At 42.8% G+C, this 16005-nt stretch overlaps 2 protein-coding genes across 2 annotated transcripts; both read right to left on the bottom strand.

Annotated features, from left to right (window-relative positions):
- Positions 1 to 224: 224 nt before the first annotated feature.
- Positions 225 to 9357, bottom strand: LOC144740485 (solute carrier family 35 member E4-like). Its single transcript, XM_078623338.1, is given in 7 exon segments — positions 225 to 372; positions 464 to 615; positions 727 to 824; positions 1754 to 1852; positions 6230 to 6676; positions 8770 to 9132; positions 9135 to 9357. Coding segments are annotated over 7 exon segments (1530 nt in total).
- Positions 9358 to 13104: 3747 nt separating this feature from the next.
- LOC144740486 (oxysterol-binding protein 2-like) lies at positions 13105 to 15956 on the bottom strand (the record flags this gene model as incomplete). The annotated part of the gene is made up of 7 exons (XM_078623339.1): positions 13105 to 13247; positions 14036 to 14256; positions 14386 to 14570; positions 14690 to 14785; positions 14876 to 14979; positions 15096 to 15216; positions 15693 to 15956. Coding segments are annotated over 7 exons (1134 nt in total), but the record flags the coding sequence as incomplete, so codon positions are not given.
- Between the last annotated feature and the right edge of the window lie 49 nt (positions 15957 to 16005).

A 16005-nucleotide genomic window follows, 5' to 3' on the forward strand; every position in this document is an offset into this window, starting at 1 on the left:
CAGCTGCAGCTGTCCACTGACTACTAAAAAAAACCCAGTACATATACTATACACACACTACTCATTAGGCACTGTGAATTTAACATCAGCCATCCAATACTGAATCTTTTACATTCCGCCAATTCAAACATAGATAGTGTATTATAGGTTTATATTATAATTGGTTCATTTCAGCTTGCACTGATAACTGAAATCCAATCATGAAAGATTTGGTTCTTGAAGGTCTACGGCCGCTTTTTAGTTTTGACCAGTCCTTTTTCCACCAGGCTGCGGTAGAACTCCTGGATGTACGTGTACACACACTTCCAGTCAGGCTCCTTCATCCGGACTAAGTCTTCAGGATCCAGCAGAGGGGGGCAGCCTGCCAGCCTTCTGTGGAGAGAGAGAGTCACTGAAAACTGAGTGGAGACAAAGACGCGGTCACAACCACGGGAACCCCCTCATACAAGGGACGGGAACTCACTCTGCAGTGCTGAAAGCCAGCTGGAAGTTGTCCAGTGGCCTGTTGGGGTTGAGGATGGAGTACTCAAACGCATCAGGAAAGAAGCGATGCACCAGCGCGCAGAAGGCTATGCCATCTTTCCAACTTGAGGAGAAGTTTTGGATGTTGACCCCCTGTTTCATACCGGAGGGGAGCCAGTTGAGAGGGGTGACATTGACACAGGACGCTATGTTAAGCTTCTCAGAGCAATATTTCACAGACAAAACTAGCCGGAGCGTATTTACCTCATATGGTTCTGTCTTGGCCCTGCACCAGTCCAAAAGCATTTGTTTGACATTTTTAGCGTTGGGCGCTGCAGAGGGAGGACACGTCTGGGCCGAGGCTGCAGCCGGACTGAGCAAAGGAGACGAAGATAACACAAAGTTTCCCTCGTTTTTGAAGTCTGCAATTATAGAGCTCAGAAAGTAATTTCCTTCTGGTGATGGTGGTGAAAAGCTGCAGTTACCTCAGCGACAAATATCAGTTGAATAGGAGTTTGAAAACAGACTGTTAAAAAATATTTTATTTTAAATCTAGAACCTCATAGTACTGTACATGTTATATACGTGTGCCTGCACAAGTTTGGCAGGTAACTTGTTATGTTGTTCCAACAACTTCCAACAACACGCGTCGTTATGTGTGGAATTATCGTGAACCTCGTGCTTTTGACACTCTCGCGTTACTGCGTTTCCGAGAAAATCGCAAAAAACGACACATTTTCTCTGTCATAGGGAATGAATGGCATTCCAGAGGTCCAGATCACAAAAATAGAGTTTTCACAGCCCTCTAGCTCGGCCATAGTGTCACCTACAAATGTGATTCAAACACTAAAACGCAGTTTCAGTTAACCTGTACCCACATAAACTACATATCTACACATACGGGGAATCATCGCCGTGCCAACAGTGGGTGGTTTGTCAACCTGTGGTCCGTGGACCACGACGGGTCCAGCAGCAGAACGAGGTATTTTCCAGTTTTATTGCACAATCGTGTGCAGTTTTAAATCTCTGCGTTTTCCTATTTTGCCTATATTCTTATTCTATGTTCAATGTCTGGCACCTTATACCAAAGACAAATTCTTGCATACACATACCTGGCAATTGAAGAGATTCAGATTCTGTGTGAAATGTGACTCACCCGCCTGCTGTCCTGTTGAAGGGAGTGGAGGCTGAGGGACGTGCTTGGTTTGTTTGCTCTAACAACATGCAGGGAAACTCATCAAAGAACCAAAATGATAGAATCTGAAAGAGCATCTTTGGAAATCGGACTCACTGTTTGCTGATGGATTCACGGACGCTGCTGTTCCTCCTTTGCTTAGACACTGCTGTCTCAAGTCCTGCTGCCTGGACCCTCGCTCCTGCTCCCGCTTCTCTGAGGAGTGACAAATAAAAGCATTTGAGAAAGGACCGGATTTCTCTGGATCTCTACAGGCAGCTGTTTACCTCTCTTCTTCTTGAGCAGGTCCCTCAACGCAGCACGAATCAGTCGTCTCTGCTCAAAATCTGCTGCGCTGTCAAGCTGAAAGATAAACCACAGGTCCAAAATAAAAACATAACGCACCTGTAAACGAGTCGATTCACTTCTCATCCTCTCTTGAAACTGTGCTAGTGTGATGCGTGATAATCTCTTATAAACTCCCCATCTTGTTCAGAAGCTCTTCATCCTCAACAGCAGCAAGTTGCTCACTGGTCAGAGGGCCAGAGGGACTGATGGATGCCACTGGTCCTCCATCAGGCTTTGACTCCATGGTAGGGGAGTGAATACTGAAGGGAAAAAGGGTGACGAAAGACAACAAAGTACACATACATACATACATACATACATACACTACCAGTCATAAGTTTGGACACACGTTCTCATTCTGAGTAGTTCTGGATAGTGTATATTCCTCCATATAACTACACCCTGTAGCTCTTTGTAGCTGAAATTGAGTTTGTGAGATGATTAACAATAGTTTTATTTAAAAAAGGATTTGTTTCATTATCTATTAAATAAAACTCCATCTTAAAGCGGTTTGAGTTGAATATAGGTAGAATGTTGCTTATTTTTTATTTTTTGCATTTTGCATCTTTAATACATAAATTTATTTTTTAAAATGATTATATAGTGTAGACATTGTAGAACGGTCTGGGTGTTTACTTTTTGTAGGTAAAGTGTTTATTATGGATTATTCCAGGATTTTATGTATGTATAGTGAATATTCTTCTCCATGTACTGTTGCAACAACGTGATTTCCCCATTGTGGGATTAATAAAGTACAATCTAATCGAATCTAATCGTTCCATCTCTGTGTATGAGAGAGCTGAAAAGTAACAGAAGCAGGAACAACTTCAGTCACATGTAAATGCAGTGAACGGAACCCAAACTTTACCCTTCCTGTATAGAGTAAAAAATGTCTGAATAATTCACACAGACACTGTTTGTTGTTTATGCACAAGAATTTCTCAGAGTTTAAAGGCCCATCTGTGAAGTAATCCAAATATAAACAGATGTGTGAGTGTGAGCCGAAAAGGAACCCGTCGGCCGTGCAGAGAAATAAGACGTGTTTGACTTATTGAAGTGCCTCTCGATGTAGCTCAGCAGTTGGCTGAGTGCAGAAACACGTACAAATATAGTCATGTAGCCAAACCGTCACTGAAAGAATCTGATAACAGAGTAAAAAACATGCGTTCAAGCACAAGTGAAAGGCAGTTTAAGGGATAAAACCCTTGATAACACAAGGTGGGAGGAAGAAATGAGTGTCTGGAGAAATAACAAATCAAAGCAGGTGTTGGTGGCTGCAGAGGTAAAGTATCACTCACACAGGCTTTGAGCTTCTGGGGCCGTTCAGGGCTGCCGTCTTCTAAATCCTAAGAAAAGCCGCGAGTGCTCTGACATCACACCCCACAGCGCTTCTTATGGGTGTAGGTTTGGGAGAGTGAGTGGAGGATGCTTACATGAACGTCCCAAGATGGGCAAAGAAGGAGGAGGAAGAAACAAACGGGGTCCATCCATCTCCGTCCTCGTCAGAAGAGTATCACCTCGTCTTCTTGGTGGAGTCGCATGGAACAGGATGTCTCTTCAACACGTGTCTGACATGTTTTATTGAGGGAGAGCTGCTGGCTCGTCACTTGGGTGGAAAACAAAGTGTTAACAAGGACAGGAACACTGAACTTTGCCTTATCCAGGCAAAAGGCTGAGCAGAAGCCCTGTGTACAAGAGCAGGGGAACTTGTCATGTGTGGGACACACACATGTAAGCGCACATCTGGAGGAAGACATCAGAATAAAATTCTATTTCAGATGCATTTGTAAGTGTTTAAAAGCTCGGTCAGAATAAGGAGTCAAACGGCAGACAAATTGCTCCACCAAGTGGTGAAAACTAGTCAATGCTTGAAACACGAGAACATTTAATGACTCGTTTCACCATCTGACCTCATTTGTTTCCTCCACATTCGTGAATAGTAAGTTATTTACTTCAAAAAAAAAAAAAAAAAAAAATCAGGACTACTACACTCTGTTTGTCATATGTCATGATATCAGAGTTGTATGATTCAATGAAGAGAACAAACAAGTCTTTATATACCAATCCATTTATTTTTAGTCCAGCAACTGTTGAGTGGGACTGCATCAACCTCCCAAGTATTTTTGCCTGCAAACAGCAGCACCAATGGCTGCTGCCTGAATGGAAAATATGCAAACACTGACAAAATGGCAAAAAATCAAATCACTCATCTAAAATATTGTCCACATAAGGCATGAGGCAAATGTTTCATTGTGGAACAAGAAGAGTCCTAAACCAGCCATATATGGCTATAAAATACATAAATATAATAAAATAACTATTTACATCCAATTATCTTTGCAAACAATCAAAATCAAGATGTGCCGTAGGTTCGAAGGCAGCATCTTCGTACCTTGTATGTGCAACAGTTGCTTCGCCCTCATGCTTCTAAACATATCTGCATGTGTGTTTGAGAAACGGAAATAAAACGGAATAAAAAAAAATGGAGGACGGACACCAGTCTACTGAAATATGTTGACATCTGTGACTCGACTTCCTTTTACTAGAAAATGTACAAGCTGCAGTTTGTGGTTGATGGAAAGCTGCTGGACCTCAGGCCGGCCATTAATCATGATCACGAGGGCTCAATAAACCCCATTTGAACAGTTGAGGTATTTAATGATGTAAAATCAGAGAAAAGATAATACGCACATTAACTTTAACCTTGTGGTTAATTTAAGATAAAAGCAAAAACATGAAAACGTTCCATTTATTGTTTTGTTTTTTTTCAAACTGGGCAGCAGCATTTTTGATTTATATATATTATATATATATATTCATATTATTCTTGATGGCACCATGTCAAATTGAATTCTAACATCCTGTCCATGTGTGACCACATGAAGAGAATGAGGCATCTATTAAACTAACTTATGGCTTTTTTTTTTTCTTGTTGGAACTCAAACTGTATGAGATGTCATGTCTGGCCTGCAACATGACCGTTTTAAAATAAAATACAAAATTTAAAAAAAAAAAAGCTTAAAAAAAAAAAAAAATGTGGCCATAAATAAAGAAGGGAGTCTCTGACGTCCGGGTTTCTCACTGCTGAGGAGCAGCAGCGCCCCCTGTCTGTCTAACACTCCTGTCTTCTCTAAGAAGCGGTCCGGCTGTCTGACGTTCCAATTGCAAGACACAAGAGTGATTGCCATTCAACAATAAACATTTTCTTCCACATAACATATAAGGGGCCATAAATGATATTCTGTCATGAGGTCAAGTCATCACTTATTTCCTACACTGAGTAAACAGAAGTCCGTTTTTGATGTGCTGGTGAAACAACTTCTTTAAAAATGTGAGTCACCAGAAAGGTGAAGAAAACTGATGATGTTAGGATTTAAGATGCACCACTCAAGGGCAGCTTCTTCCTCCTGTCCTCAACTGGAAGACAGCTTGAGATGAGCGACACTCCTTAGAGACGTTGTGAACCTAATTATAGTGGTATGCTGCAGTGGAAAAAAAAAAAAAAAGGAAGAAGTAATAATTGGACAAATTCTCCAGAGACCGTTTTTCCAAGCCAGTACGGGAACTAAATCTAGGTCTTAATTCAGACGCTCAACTGAGTTCAGAGGATGAGAACAAAATGTGACCTCTCATTAAATGTGCTTCAGTAGAGGAACAGAGGCAGAAAAGTCTGCCAGTAGACCAGCCGCCATCCTTAGTCAACAAAAAGCTGCCATGAAGCCCAGTCCCACACCAACGTAGAGCCAGGTGAATGTCAGGTAACAGTACAATTTGTGCCTGCGGTGCTCGCAGTGGCCAAACAGGATGGACATTTCCATGAGAAAACGTTCACAGTGGCGCAGTAACAGTGTGAATACTCGTCATTTCTAAAGTTGTGTTCATGCATGCACACGCACGCCAGTCAGGGGGCAAAGTGACAAGCAGGAGAGAATTTCACTGTCGCCGTGTTAAACAAAGGCAACCTTTTTTCATGACAGTCCTTTCTGCTGACTCCAGCTCAGTGTGAAGAGGAGAAATAAAATGGCACAGTGCTCAAGTTTTGTTTTTTTTTAAAAAAAAAACATTTTCAAGCTCTAGCATATCATCACCAATGATGATGACCTTATAAGGTCAGCTGGACTACTTGATGAAAAAAAACCCAACAACACACGTATTCTCTCTTACATTAGTCGGTTTTGTCCTTCTCGTCTGTGCTCTGCTGATGACACGATGGTTCAGGTGCACTACCTTTGTCCACATCCTCACCGTGTGCACACTCAAACTCCACCAACCCACCCGCTTTAGCTTTGGCCCTGCGGGCGTCCAGGTAGCTGACGATAAACTCTGAGTTCTGATAAATGAGCATTCCCGATAGTGTCAGCGCAGCACCGGCGCAGCTGAGGGCGGACAACTCACTGCCGAACAGCAGCTGAGACAACAGCAGGTTTCCCACCACGCTCAGGTTGCCGAGGATATGCAGAGTGACGGCAGAAGTGAGCGTGATCACGCAGAAGCTCGCCAGATTGTACATGACCGAGCCCAGGCAGCTGAGCAAGATGAAGACCCACAGTTGGCGGTCGTAATGGAGCGGAGACTCCAGCACGGCCCAGTTCTCCAAGGCCAGAGCTGCCACGGCCAAGATGCAGAAACTAGGAATGGACATCATGTAGAGCAGGAAGACAGAGTTGATTTTCTCCTCCTGAAGTAAAATGCCTGAGTAAAAAAAAAACAAAAAAAAACCACACGCATGCACACACACAATGGTTAGAGACATTACTCATGTACAAGGACAAACTGAGGAAAAGTGATTTCAGGGTTACCAATAAACTGAATACAAGTCATTTGATTCGACTTCTGTCACTTTACGTGGACATAGAATTGAAAACTGCGTTTTTTTCCCTCATTTCAGGGTCAACATACTCAGTAAACCTGCTTTCTTGAACAGGCCAGTGTGTCAGAGAACTCATAGGATCAACAACAAACCAGAGGATGAAAATAGCCCTCGACACTTGAGACATCAACATCCAGCTCGTCTGGCACCTTAGGATGAACGTAATGTTTGTAATGAAAGGGTTAGTCCCAAGGTTTCATTAAAAACCCTGAGTTTCTTCATCCTGAAATGACAAAAAACTGACAGAATCTACATCTTTACAAACGTCATATGCTTGAATGCTTGATTTCTGCTTACCAGTAAAAAAAATAGTAATGCAAAAGTAGAAAAAGGAGAAAATAGTAAGAAAATGAATAGTTTTCCTCATTTCAAGATGAACAAACTGTGGGTTTTCACTCAACCTGCTTCGTGAAACGGGCCCCTGACAAAGACAGGAACATTTTATTTGTGTATTTGACAAATCTGCTCTTAACACATCTGTACAGATGGTGACGGAGCAGCGATTCATGTTTCAACCGATGACAATCTGCTCACAAGCCTTTCTCTGTAAACGTTACGTGCCCGCTGCCCCATTATGTACAAAGTATGTAGCAGTGCAGTGAATGTCTGCCGGACAATTAACACTTTCTGTTCCCTGACGGTTTCGATGCAATAGAAGTTGGTTGTTAGAGACTCAAATTCATTGCGGACAATCGCTGCAGAGGAAAGCAAATGCCTTCACTCTCCAGAAGCAGAACTTTGGATAAACGTAGCCTGGATGAACCACCAATCAGCATACATGACGGCTATTTAAGGAAGGAATCCGTCTTCGTTCCAGGATGTGTCGGCCTGAACTCGGACACACATTCATTTCCTGAGTACAAGATGTTCAGCAGTTTGCTGCCTGTCCTCTGAAATCTGGCGCAATAAGAGGGCGAGTATGAACTACAGCCACTGTTCCACTGCTGAACTTTCTCAGAGACGGTAGGACTTATGACGGTGATCATGTGATCTTGTTATTCCTGCCATTCCAGTCAAGGGGATTCCAACAGACATGTAGTAGTACCTCTACCCATTTTCAGGAATGCAGTAAGATGAACAGCATTCTTCTGACAAACGAAAATGCAATGAAAACAAAAACTTTAAAAGACCACATAGTATCTTTTGCCAAGAAACAGCGGCATCTGCTGGAATAAGTGGTAATTACAGGACAGTTTTTAATTCTTTTCTATTTTTTTAGGATACAATACGATACCAGTGTACCAGTACCTCAGGCTGATTGTCTTTTATAATCAGATCTTTCAGAACAGATTTTTGACTTTAATGATAGTGATGTAAAGACTTCATTTATGTCTATTTGTCGCAGTAAAGATGAGATGAACACATTTCATTGGGTAACGGCAGCAGATTGAGCGGATCTCGTCTCGGTCCTCTATGTCTCTATCAACCTCCTCCTTTGTCTGTTGACCTTTGCTGTAGAATCTGTGGTGAGAAACAAGACGCTCAGGGGCACAGGGCGGGAATGAAAAAGATGTATTCCAACTGAGAAGTCAATCCTACTGACTCCCCAGACAACCACGACAGGGAGAGTTATATTCCAAAAGGGTTCAAACTTTAAGTTTTAAAAAGTTTTGTAAGACATCACAAGATGCATATTATAACCCCAAACATGGCTGGAAGACTTGTGTGTATCCTGCTGCCTAAGAAACATGAAAATATGCCGCTGTGAAATTCCACCACAGGGAGGGTGTAACTTTACTGAGTCACTGAATCATTACAAAGTTCCAAGACGAGATGGAAAAACTAAAACGCACTCCGATGTGAGTCAAGCAAAATTAGATTTTCACCAGAGAAGAGAATTTCACTCAAAAAAACTCACTTATTCACTAGATACAACAGAGACCAATGTGAGGTGACAAAAAGCTCTAGTACTTACTTTGTTGAATGGACTTGACCCCCCTCAGCATGGTGGCTGCAAACACAAACAAACAGCCCGTCTGATCGTACTGGACCTCTCCCATGATGCTGAAGGAGGCGCCCAGACATATTGGCATCATGGCTGTGTACTTGAGGATGTGATGCTGCTTGCCCATGATCAGAGTGGAGATGGCCAGAGTGAAAAGTGGGGTGGTGGTGTATATCATTTGTGCAAATGATAACTGGACATAGTTCAGACCCATATTCCCAAAGGCGATACTGGCACAAAATGTCAGACTCAGCAGGAACACTTTACATTTGGCGCTGGGGGTCAGGTCCTGCTCCTCAGCACCTCTTTGGCGGATCACTTGCAGTTTGATCAGCCATAATCCACCACTATGGCTGTCAGCATGTGCAGCGCTGACAACAGCAGAGGGTACCTGAAGTTGTAAACAGCAAATATCCATTTGTTGAGGCTAGAGATGGTTGTGCCTGTCACCAGCCAAACAATGACCGCAGACAGCAGATGGAGCATCTCTGCGGGTGGCCTCCTCCTGCGTCCTTGCAGAGCAGCCTCGCATTTTGAGAAGCCATCGGCGTTGATCATGTTCGTATCATTGTTCTCTCTGTAAGGAAAACACATGTTCAAATCACCCTTATCCACATGCAATCAGGCCCAAACACGCTGTTGTCAGGCTGTAAACTGTAAAAAAACCAAATACATATCTCCTGCGACACAGCTGTTTTCTTCTCCACTGCGGTGTTTGTCTCTCTCTTGTCAAGAACACCAACGTCGGTCAGCGCCGCCTATGAACACGTGTTTCTATTTTGCATTACAGCCCGGTTGCGTAACGTACCGTGCTCCGGCTGAATGACATTCCCGTCATACCCCGTCATGAGCCGGAGGAGACGGCGGAGGAGTGGAGCCGCTCAGGGCGGGTCGAAAGAAAACCGTCCGCGCCTTCTCCTCCCACGGCGGCGGAGGCGATTGATTCGTGTCCTACCGTGGCAATCTAATGTGATGTACCGAGAAACAGCAGGACGCGGTCCTGCGTGTGTACATCATGTAAATAGAAGGAAATATTTACGGGTTTTTTTTTTCTCCTCTTCTTCACTGCATGTGAGGAGGGGTTTCTAGCTTGCGGCGCATCAGGTACAAAGTTATTTGTCGGGAAACAGGTTTGAATTAACCTTACATCAAGTCAAGACAGTTGAGCGTAATAAAAAGAAATGGCAACCTGTGTTTGACCGTGACAGAAACGTGTGAGGCAGCTGTGCTGGGAGCTGGCCGGTCTCTTCACACCAGGCAGCTGAAAGTCTTTCTGACGTTTGTTGACGTGCTAACACTCGCTAGCAAACCTCGCTGGCGCTATAAAAAGACGCGGATTGTTAGCTAACATGGGGTAGTTAGCGACGGAACGGCCCGGACTGCTGGTTTAAGACAGCGGACAAACAGCCCCAGCTTCTCCTAAAACAAGCGTTCAGTTTTTACCTTGTCCAAGGACGAGTGTCTTGACAGCCGGGGACAATTTGGCAGCATCCCCGAACCTGTGACCGACCGCTGTTAGCTAGTCCGGCGGATGCACTCTGATGTCATTGGATGGATCATTTAAAGGGCAATGACAACAATTTTACCGCGTTGCCTTCATAGAGCATTATTTCTTTGCAGCTAGCTTCATCTTTTCAAGCAGATTTAAAAACTGAGTCAGCAAATGAAATACCCATGTAATTTCTACTCTTTGTTAACTGCAGGCAAACGTCAACTCAGATCGAACGAGTCCCCTTGAAAGTTCATTGTGTCGAGCACAGCATCACAAAAAACAACATGGTGGCAGATTTTATTTTATTTGAGCCATAAAAAAAAGGAAGAAAAAAAATCATAGTTGTTGGGCACAAATGGTGAATTCACATCATGTTTCAGGAAGATTTCACGCACAATTAGCTATAGGAGAAGAGGTCTCCCACTACAGCACCCTAATTCCATGCTCAGCTACAGTGGACAACTGTGAGATCATCGAACATATCCTTAAGTAAACATAATATTGTGCTTTATTTGACCCAGATCACCTTTAATCCATATTATACACCACATTCCCAGAAAGTCCAATAACTGAGAATACAAACACCCTTTAATATTATATACACACAAAGGTTAAATAGTGACATAATAAGAATATTCAAGTAATGTGAAACACTGATTTTGAATGACATTATTCTCTTTCTATCATATTCTCGCTACTATACAGGCCAAAGGCATCATTGACAAATTATGCATCATGCCCTGCTATAATACAAACTAAACTGAAAAGTATAAACAATTTGTATTTACTCGTCTATATTTACTCATGTACATCTGTGCTCAGTTGCACAGAAAATCTTGGACAGCCACTACGTATTCATTTTTAGGTCCTTGACTGTTTCCTTCATTTAGTTCACAGACATTTTGTGCTGCATAAAACATTGTTTTTTGACATTTTCAAAGAGTTATTGCTGACATGTCAACATAAAGCAACATCATATTCCAAATTGACTCGTAGCACAAACCTTGTCTCATTGTTTATTAAGGGGGCACAATGTAAATTCCCCAAGAACTGATTATATAAAAATCCCATATCAATATGATCTCACACAATTTCAGAATTTGGCTTCAAGGACTTCTTAGTTTGTTTCATAATTAATTGCAATGCAAGAGGTTCCCTGGATCGATTCCTGCCCTGGGTATCTTTCTGTGTGGAGTTTGCATTCTCTCCCCATGTCTGCGTGGGTTGTCTCCGGGGTACTCCGGCTTCCTCCCACCACCAAAACCATGCTAAGGTACCCTGACGTTCGCCTGTTGACAGCTGGGATCAGCTCCAGCACATCTGTAACCCGAGCGGACCCTTCATTCGTCCACTGTGGCGCAAGCGTAAGATAAATGACTGAATTAATTAATTTCTCCATATTGAACTGTTCACCACAACGCTATTAACCTGAATGCAAATAGGATGCCAAATAATTGACTTGATTACTCATATTATGTTTTAAAAATGAAAATTGCTTTAAATATGTTTAATATAAAGAAGTTATATGTTTTATTGCACAATTCATGATCATCTACCCATCCGCTCTAGTTTTTATTGGCATTGTAGCTCTCAACGGTGCCACTCTTTTCAGGTTTTAATTTTAAGACACAAAACCATTTAAATCCCCAAAAAATGACAGAGTCAGGACATCAGGTTCTTCTTCAGTAAAAAAAAAAAAAAAAAAAAAAAAAACAGAGTGCTCTATCCTGCTACAGTCCCTTTTATAGTCCGGTGTCTCTGGCAGAGCTGAGCACAGGGCACACGTTACACACATCATCCAGTGCTTGTACCACAACACCAGTGTACCGATGGAAGGAGTGTATTTCGGTTCAGAAAGAATTTATGTACTCTCATGGATTGTTTCTCTAAAATGTTGAGTAAGTGTGCACACCAAACACACACCAAGGCCATGCATTATGACACATACAGTTCAGAAATATTTGGACAATGACACAATAGTCATAACCTCGGCTCTGTATGCCACCACAATGGATCTGAAATGAAATAATCACGATGGGATTGACCTACTTTACATTAGGAAACATTAGAAACATTAGGACCCGGCCTAATCGACAGTTTGGTACGTTCTGAGAAAAAAGAACCGAGTGAGTGAGCCTGGCAATACAAAAAGAAAAACGTGTGCAGAAGGCTCAGAATGGCTCATGATCTGAAGCACACCACATCTGTGGAACATGGTGGAGGTAGTGTAATGCACTAGGTCACTAGTGTTTACGGATGATAGGACTTCCTGTCTTCTCACATTCAGACAAATTCAGCATGGGTGACCGAAAACAAGAAACCTAGGAAGTTTTAAAGGCAAAGAAGTGGAATATTCTACAATGGCTGAGTCAATCACCTGATCTCATTCCGATCGAGCATGGAGTCCACTTGCTTTAGACAAAACTTAAGGCAGAAGGACCTGCAACAACTGAAGACAGCTGTAGTCAGCTCTGTAGTCACAAAGCATCACAATGGGATTCTCAACAAAGTAACACATGAACATTTTATTTATGACTGTGTTAATGGTCCAATTACTTCCCTTGAAATGAACGGTCTACGTATGCAAATGTTTGCAATTCCTAAACCCCTCGTCCAGTGTTGATGTAAATACTTAAAGCTGAAAATCTGTGCGTCAAGGGCATCTCGATTATTTCATTCCAGATCCGTTGTCATCGTGTAAAGGCCCAAAATGATGGCATGTCACATGTTTCCAGGCCTAACTGTATACGCAGAACTGACTTGTAAGAAACTTTATGCTTGAAATGGAAGTGCCAGCAGCTGTCTGATAAGTCTTAGAAGATCTCAGGGCACTGGCTCCAATCCTGTCTGTCTTTGGCCTCCCAGTAACCTCCTCTGTAGACGTAGATGCTTTCCCCTGATGTATCATCTGTCCTCTTCTCAAACCACAGGGGCTGGTAGCCCTCAATATCTTGTCCTAAAGACATTACAAATGTACAGGATGTCCAGATGTCACATTTAGTTGCTCATGAGAACAGCATATCAAATGCATTGACAACATGTGATTGTTGAAATAAGCCGACAATTTCAATTACTTCTATATATATATTTCCCTCGAATTGCACATCTGGTTCTTCAGTTGATGCAATGACAATTTCAAATTTTGACCTAAACTATAAAAATGGCAGGTTTGTAACAACAGAATTAATGTTTAATACCAACAAGACTTGCAGCCATGCTTGCAGCTATGTGAGACTCACTGTGACACAGCAGTGCTAGCATGCTAATTTTAAACAAGTGGAACGGTATTATTCATTTGGCATGTTGGCTTGTTATTATTAATATGGCTGATTCTGGTGGGAGTGGGAGTCATTTTTAGGTGTCTGATAATCATAAAATGTGTGTCTGAAAGGGAGGAAATCTAATGTAACCACCAGCACCCGATCACTTTCCTCAAGAAATTAGCTTTCTTACTCTTTGTAAGTAATGTAAATATCTGTAAATATCCTACTTTCTTTCGTGATACTTTTCTAAGAAAAGATTTTCTAAGAAAACATAGTAGGACATAGGAGTAGAGTAGCAGCTGTATGACTAAAAGAAAACGTAATTGTCATCTTTGTGGGAAACTAACTTACATTCTTCTGTTCTCATGTCTGTAGACCATCGTTCAACTAAAACATATAATCCAGTACATCGAACAACTGAGTCATCAGTGTTGTGTAAAAGGTAAAATACAGATTCAGTTGCATCTTCCTTGTACTGTACCTTCTTCCAGGGCCTGATTGGCTTGTGTCTCCCTCTTCTTCCTCTCCAGCCTCTGACTTTCCTCCAAACGCTGCTTCTGAGTGTTTGCTTCATCCCACAGACCTGCCTCCATTAGTCGCTGGTCCGGCCGCAGACGACTGTCCGTGGGCGCCACACCGTCCTCTGGCTCGTTTAGAGTTAAAGCCAGGGAGGAGAAAAAATGCATGTTCTCGGCATTATCCCTGGAAGATACAACACATTGAAAGAACATTTTCCAGCGTATTAGTAAAGGACTGATCATGGCAGTGGGTTGAAATGGAACGTTTGATCATCAAGATATGAAGGGAATTTCCTGGCTAAGGTAAACCTACGGGAGGGGATATTTCTTCCACAATAACTTTGGCGGGAGAGTCTGGTAAACTGTCTTTTGTTTGCCCTCAGAGCCTCCACATCCTTGGCTGCTGTCCACTATTTTGGCACTCTCCATTTTTTCGTCCCAGGTTCCTGACAGGATGTAGTGGGCGGTGCTGTCTCTGTCCTCAACGACTCCTGTCACCTGGAGAAGACGACACACAAGGAGAAAATCTGTTACGTTTACGGCAGTGACCTCACATTTTGAAAACTGATCTAATGTGCCAGCCTCACGAATGACAAACATTACCACAACTGACATACTTTACGTGGGACTTCTCTGGAGAAATAGCTGTACGGTGAGAATTTGAGATGGCAGGTGTCCTTGGTAGCGGTGTTTACTATGTCAATGTCCCCAGACTGCCAGCGACAAAAGAGAGGAAGAAAAACTTGATGTTAGAGTACAAGAGAATAAATTCTTCACTTCATCAGTGACCACGCATAACATACCTGATCAATCCAAAGTTTCCCTACGATAATATTGTGCACTGTCGAGGTCACTTTGCTCCACACGTAGTGGTTTCCACTCGAGTGGAACTGGAGGTGAATGTTTCCTGCGGTGACCAGACAGACGGAGATGTTAAAACATCATACATGTCACATCCTGGCATTTACGCTGTTAACTGTCAGCATGAACCCCATCGAGGTAAATTCACCATCTGTGTCCTACCTAGTGGCATAACAGAGATGTATTTCCCGCGGAACTTGCTATCAATAGTGATATGCTGCCATAGGGTCCATCCTCGCTGTGAAGTCACATGGTGGGCAGCAGCTGGTGGGTGATGACTGACCTGAGAGTGTGTGTTATCAACAGAGGCAATTTAGACACGACTCCATAGTTACACTTAGCGAATTTACACTGGAAGTGTCTGTGCCGCTGCTCCGCTGGTGATCACAGCCGTTCAGGTTAATCAGAGCGTTATTAAAAACGTATTATTAAAAATTTAGCTTTATTATTATCCATCTTATTAGAATCCAGGCAATTTTCAAAATAAAACACAGCAATGTCATTTCATCGATGGAGAGTCACATTTACGTCGGAGGTCAGACAGGCGTCATGGACGAGGAAAGACTTAGGAAAGATGGAGAAGCACAGTATCATACTCGTCGGGCGTTCTCGCTCCGCTGCTGAAAAGCTCCCACTGTAAACTGAGATCGTGCTGGGAACAGAATAGAGACGCAGCGCAGACGCTCCCAGCGTTAAATCCGGCTTTCAAATGCAAATCTGTTGAGTAAATACAACATGCGCACAACAAGTTTATTTCACCTGCTCACAGACAGAGCGATAGCCATACTCGTCCGACCGGTCTAGCTCATAAGTCTCCCCCAGTAGAGGGTTGAAGGGCTTGGCTGTGCGATGGACTGTGGTGGAGTAGGAGGACACAGAAAAGGCAGCCACCAGGCACATCTGCTCCAGGGAGGAGCTGCAGCGAGCTGCTCGGTCCAAAAGCTCGCTGTACTCCAGATCCTCTGTCAAACGCTGCAGCATCGACAGCGGCTCATTGAAGTTGACCTGCAGTGACAAGACACAGATAGTTTCTAGTAAGAGGTGCAAACAGTTTGACTCCCATTCTAATTTT

The sequence above is a fragment of the Lampetra planeri genome, unplaced genomic scaffold (genome assembly GCF_965212315.1).
Source record: "Lampetra planeri unplaced genomic scaffold, kcLamPlan1.2.h2 scaffold_2203, whole genome shotgun sequence".
NCBI lineage: Eukaryota > Metazoa > Chordata > Hyperoartia > Petromyzontiformes > Petromyzontidae > Lampetra > Lampetra planeri.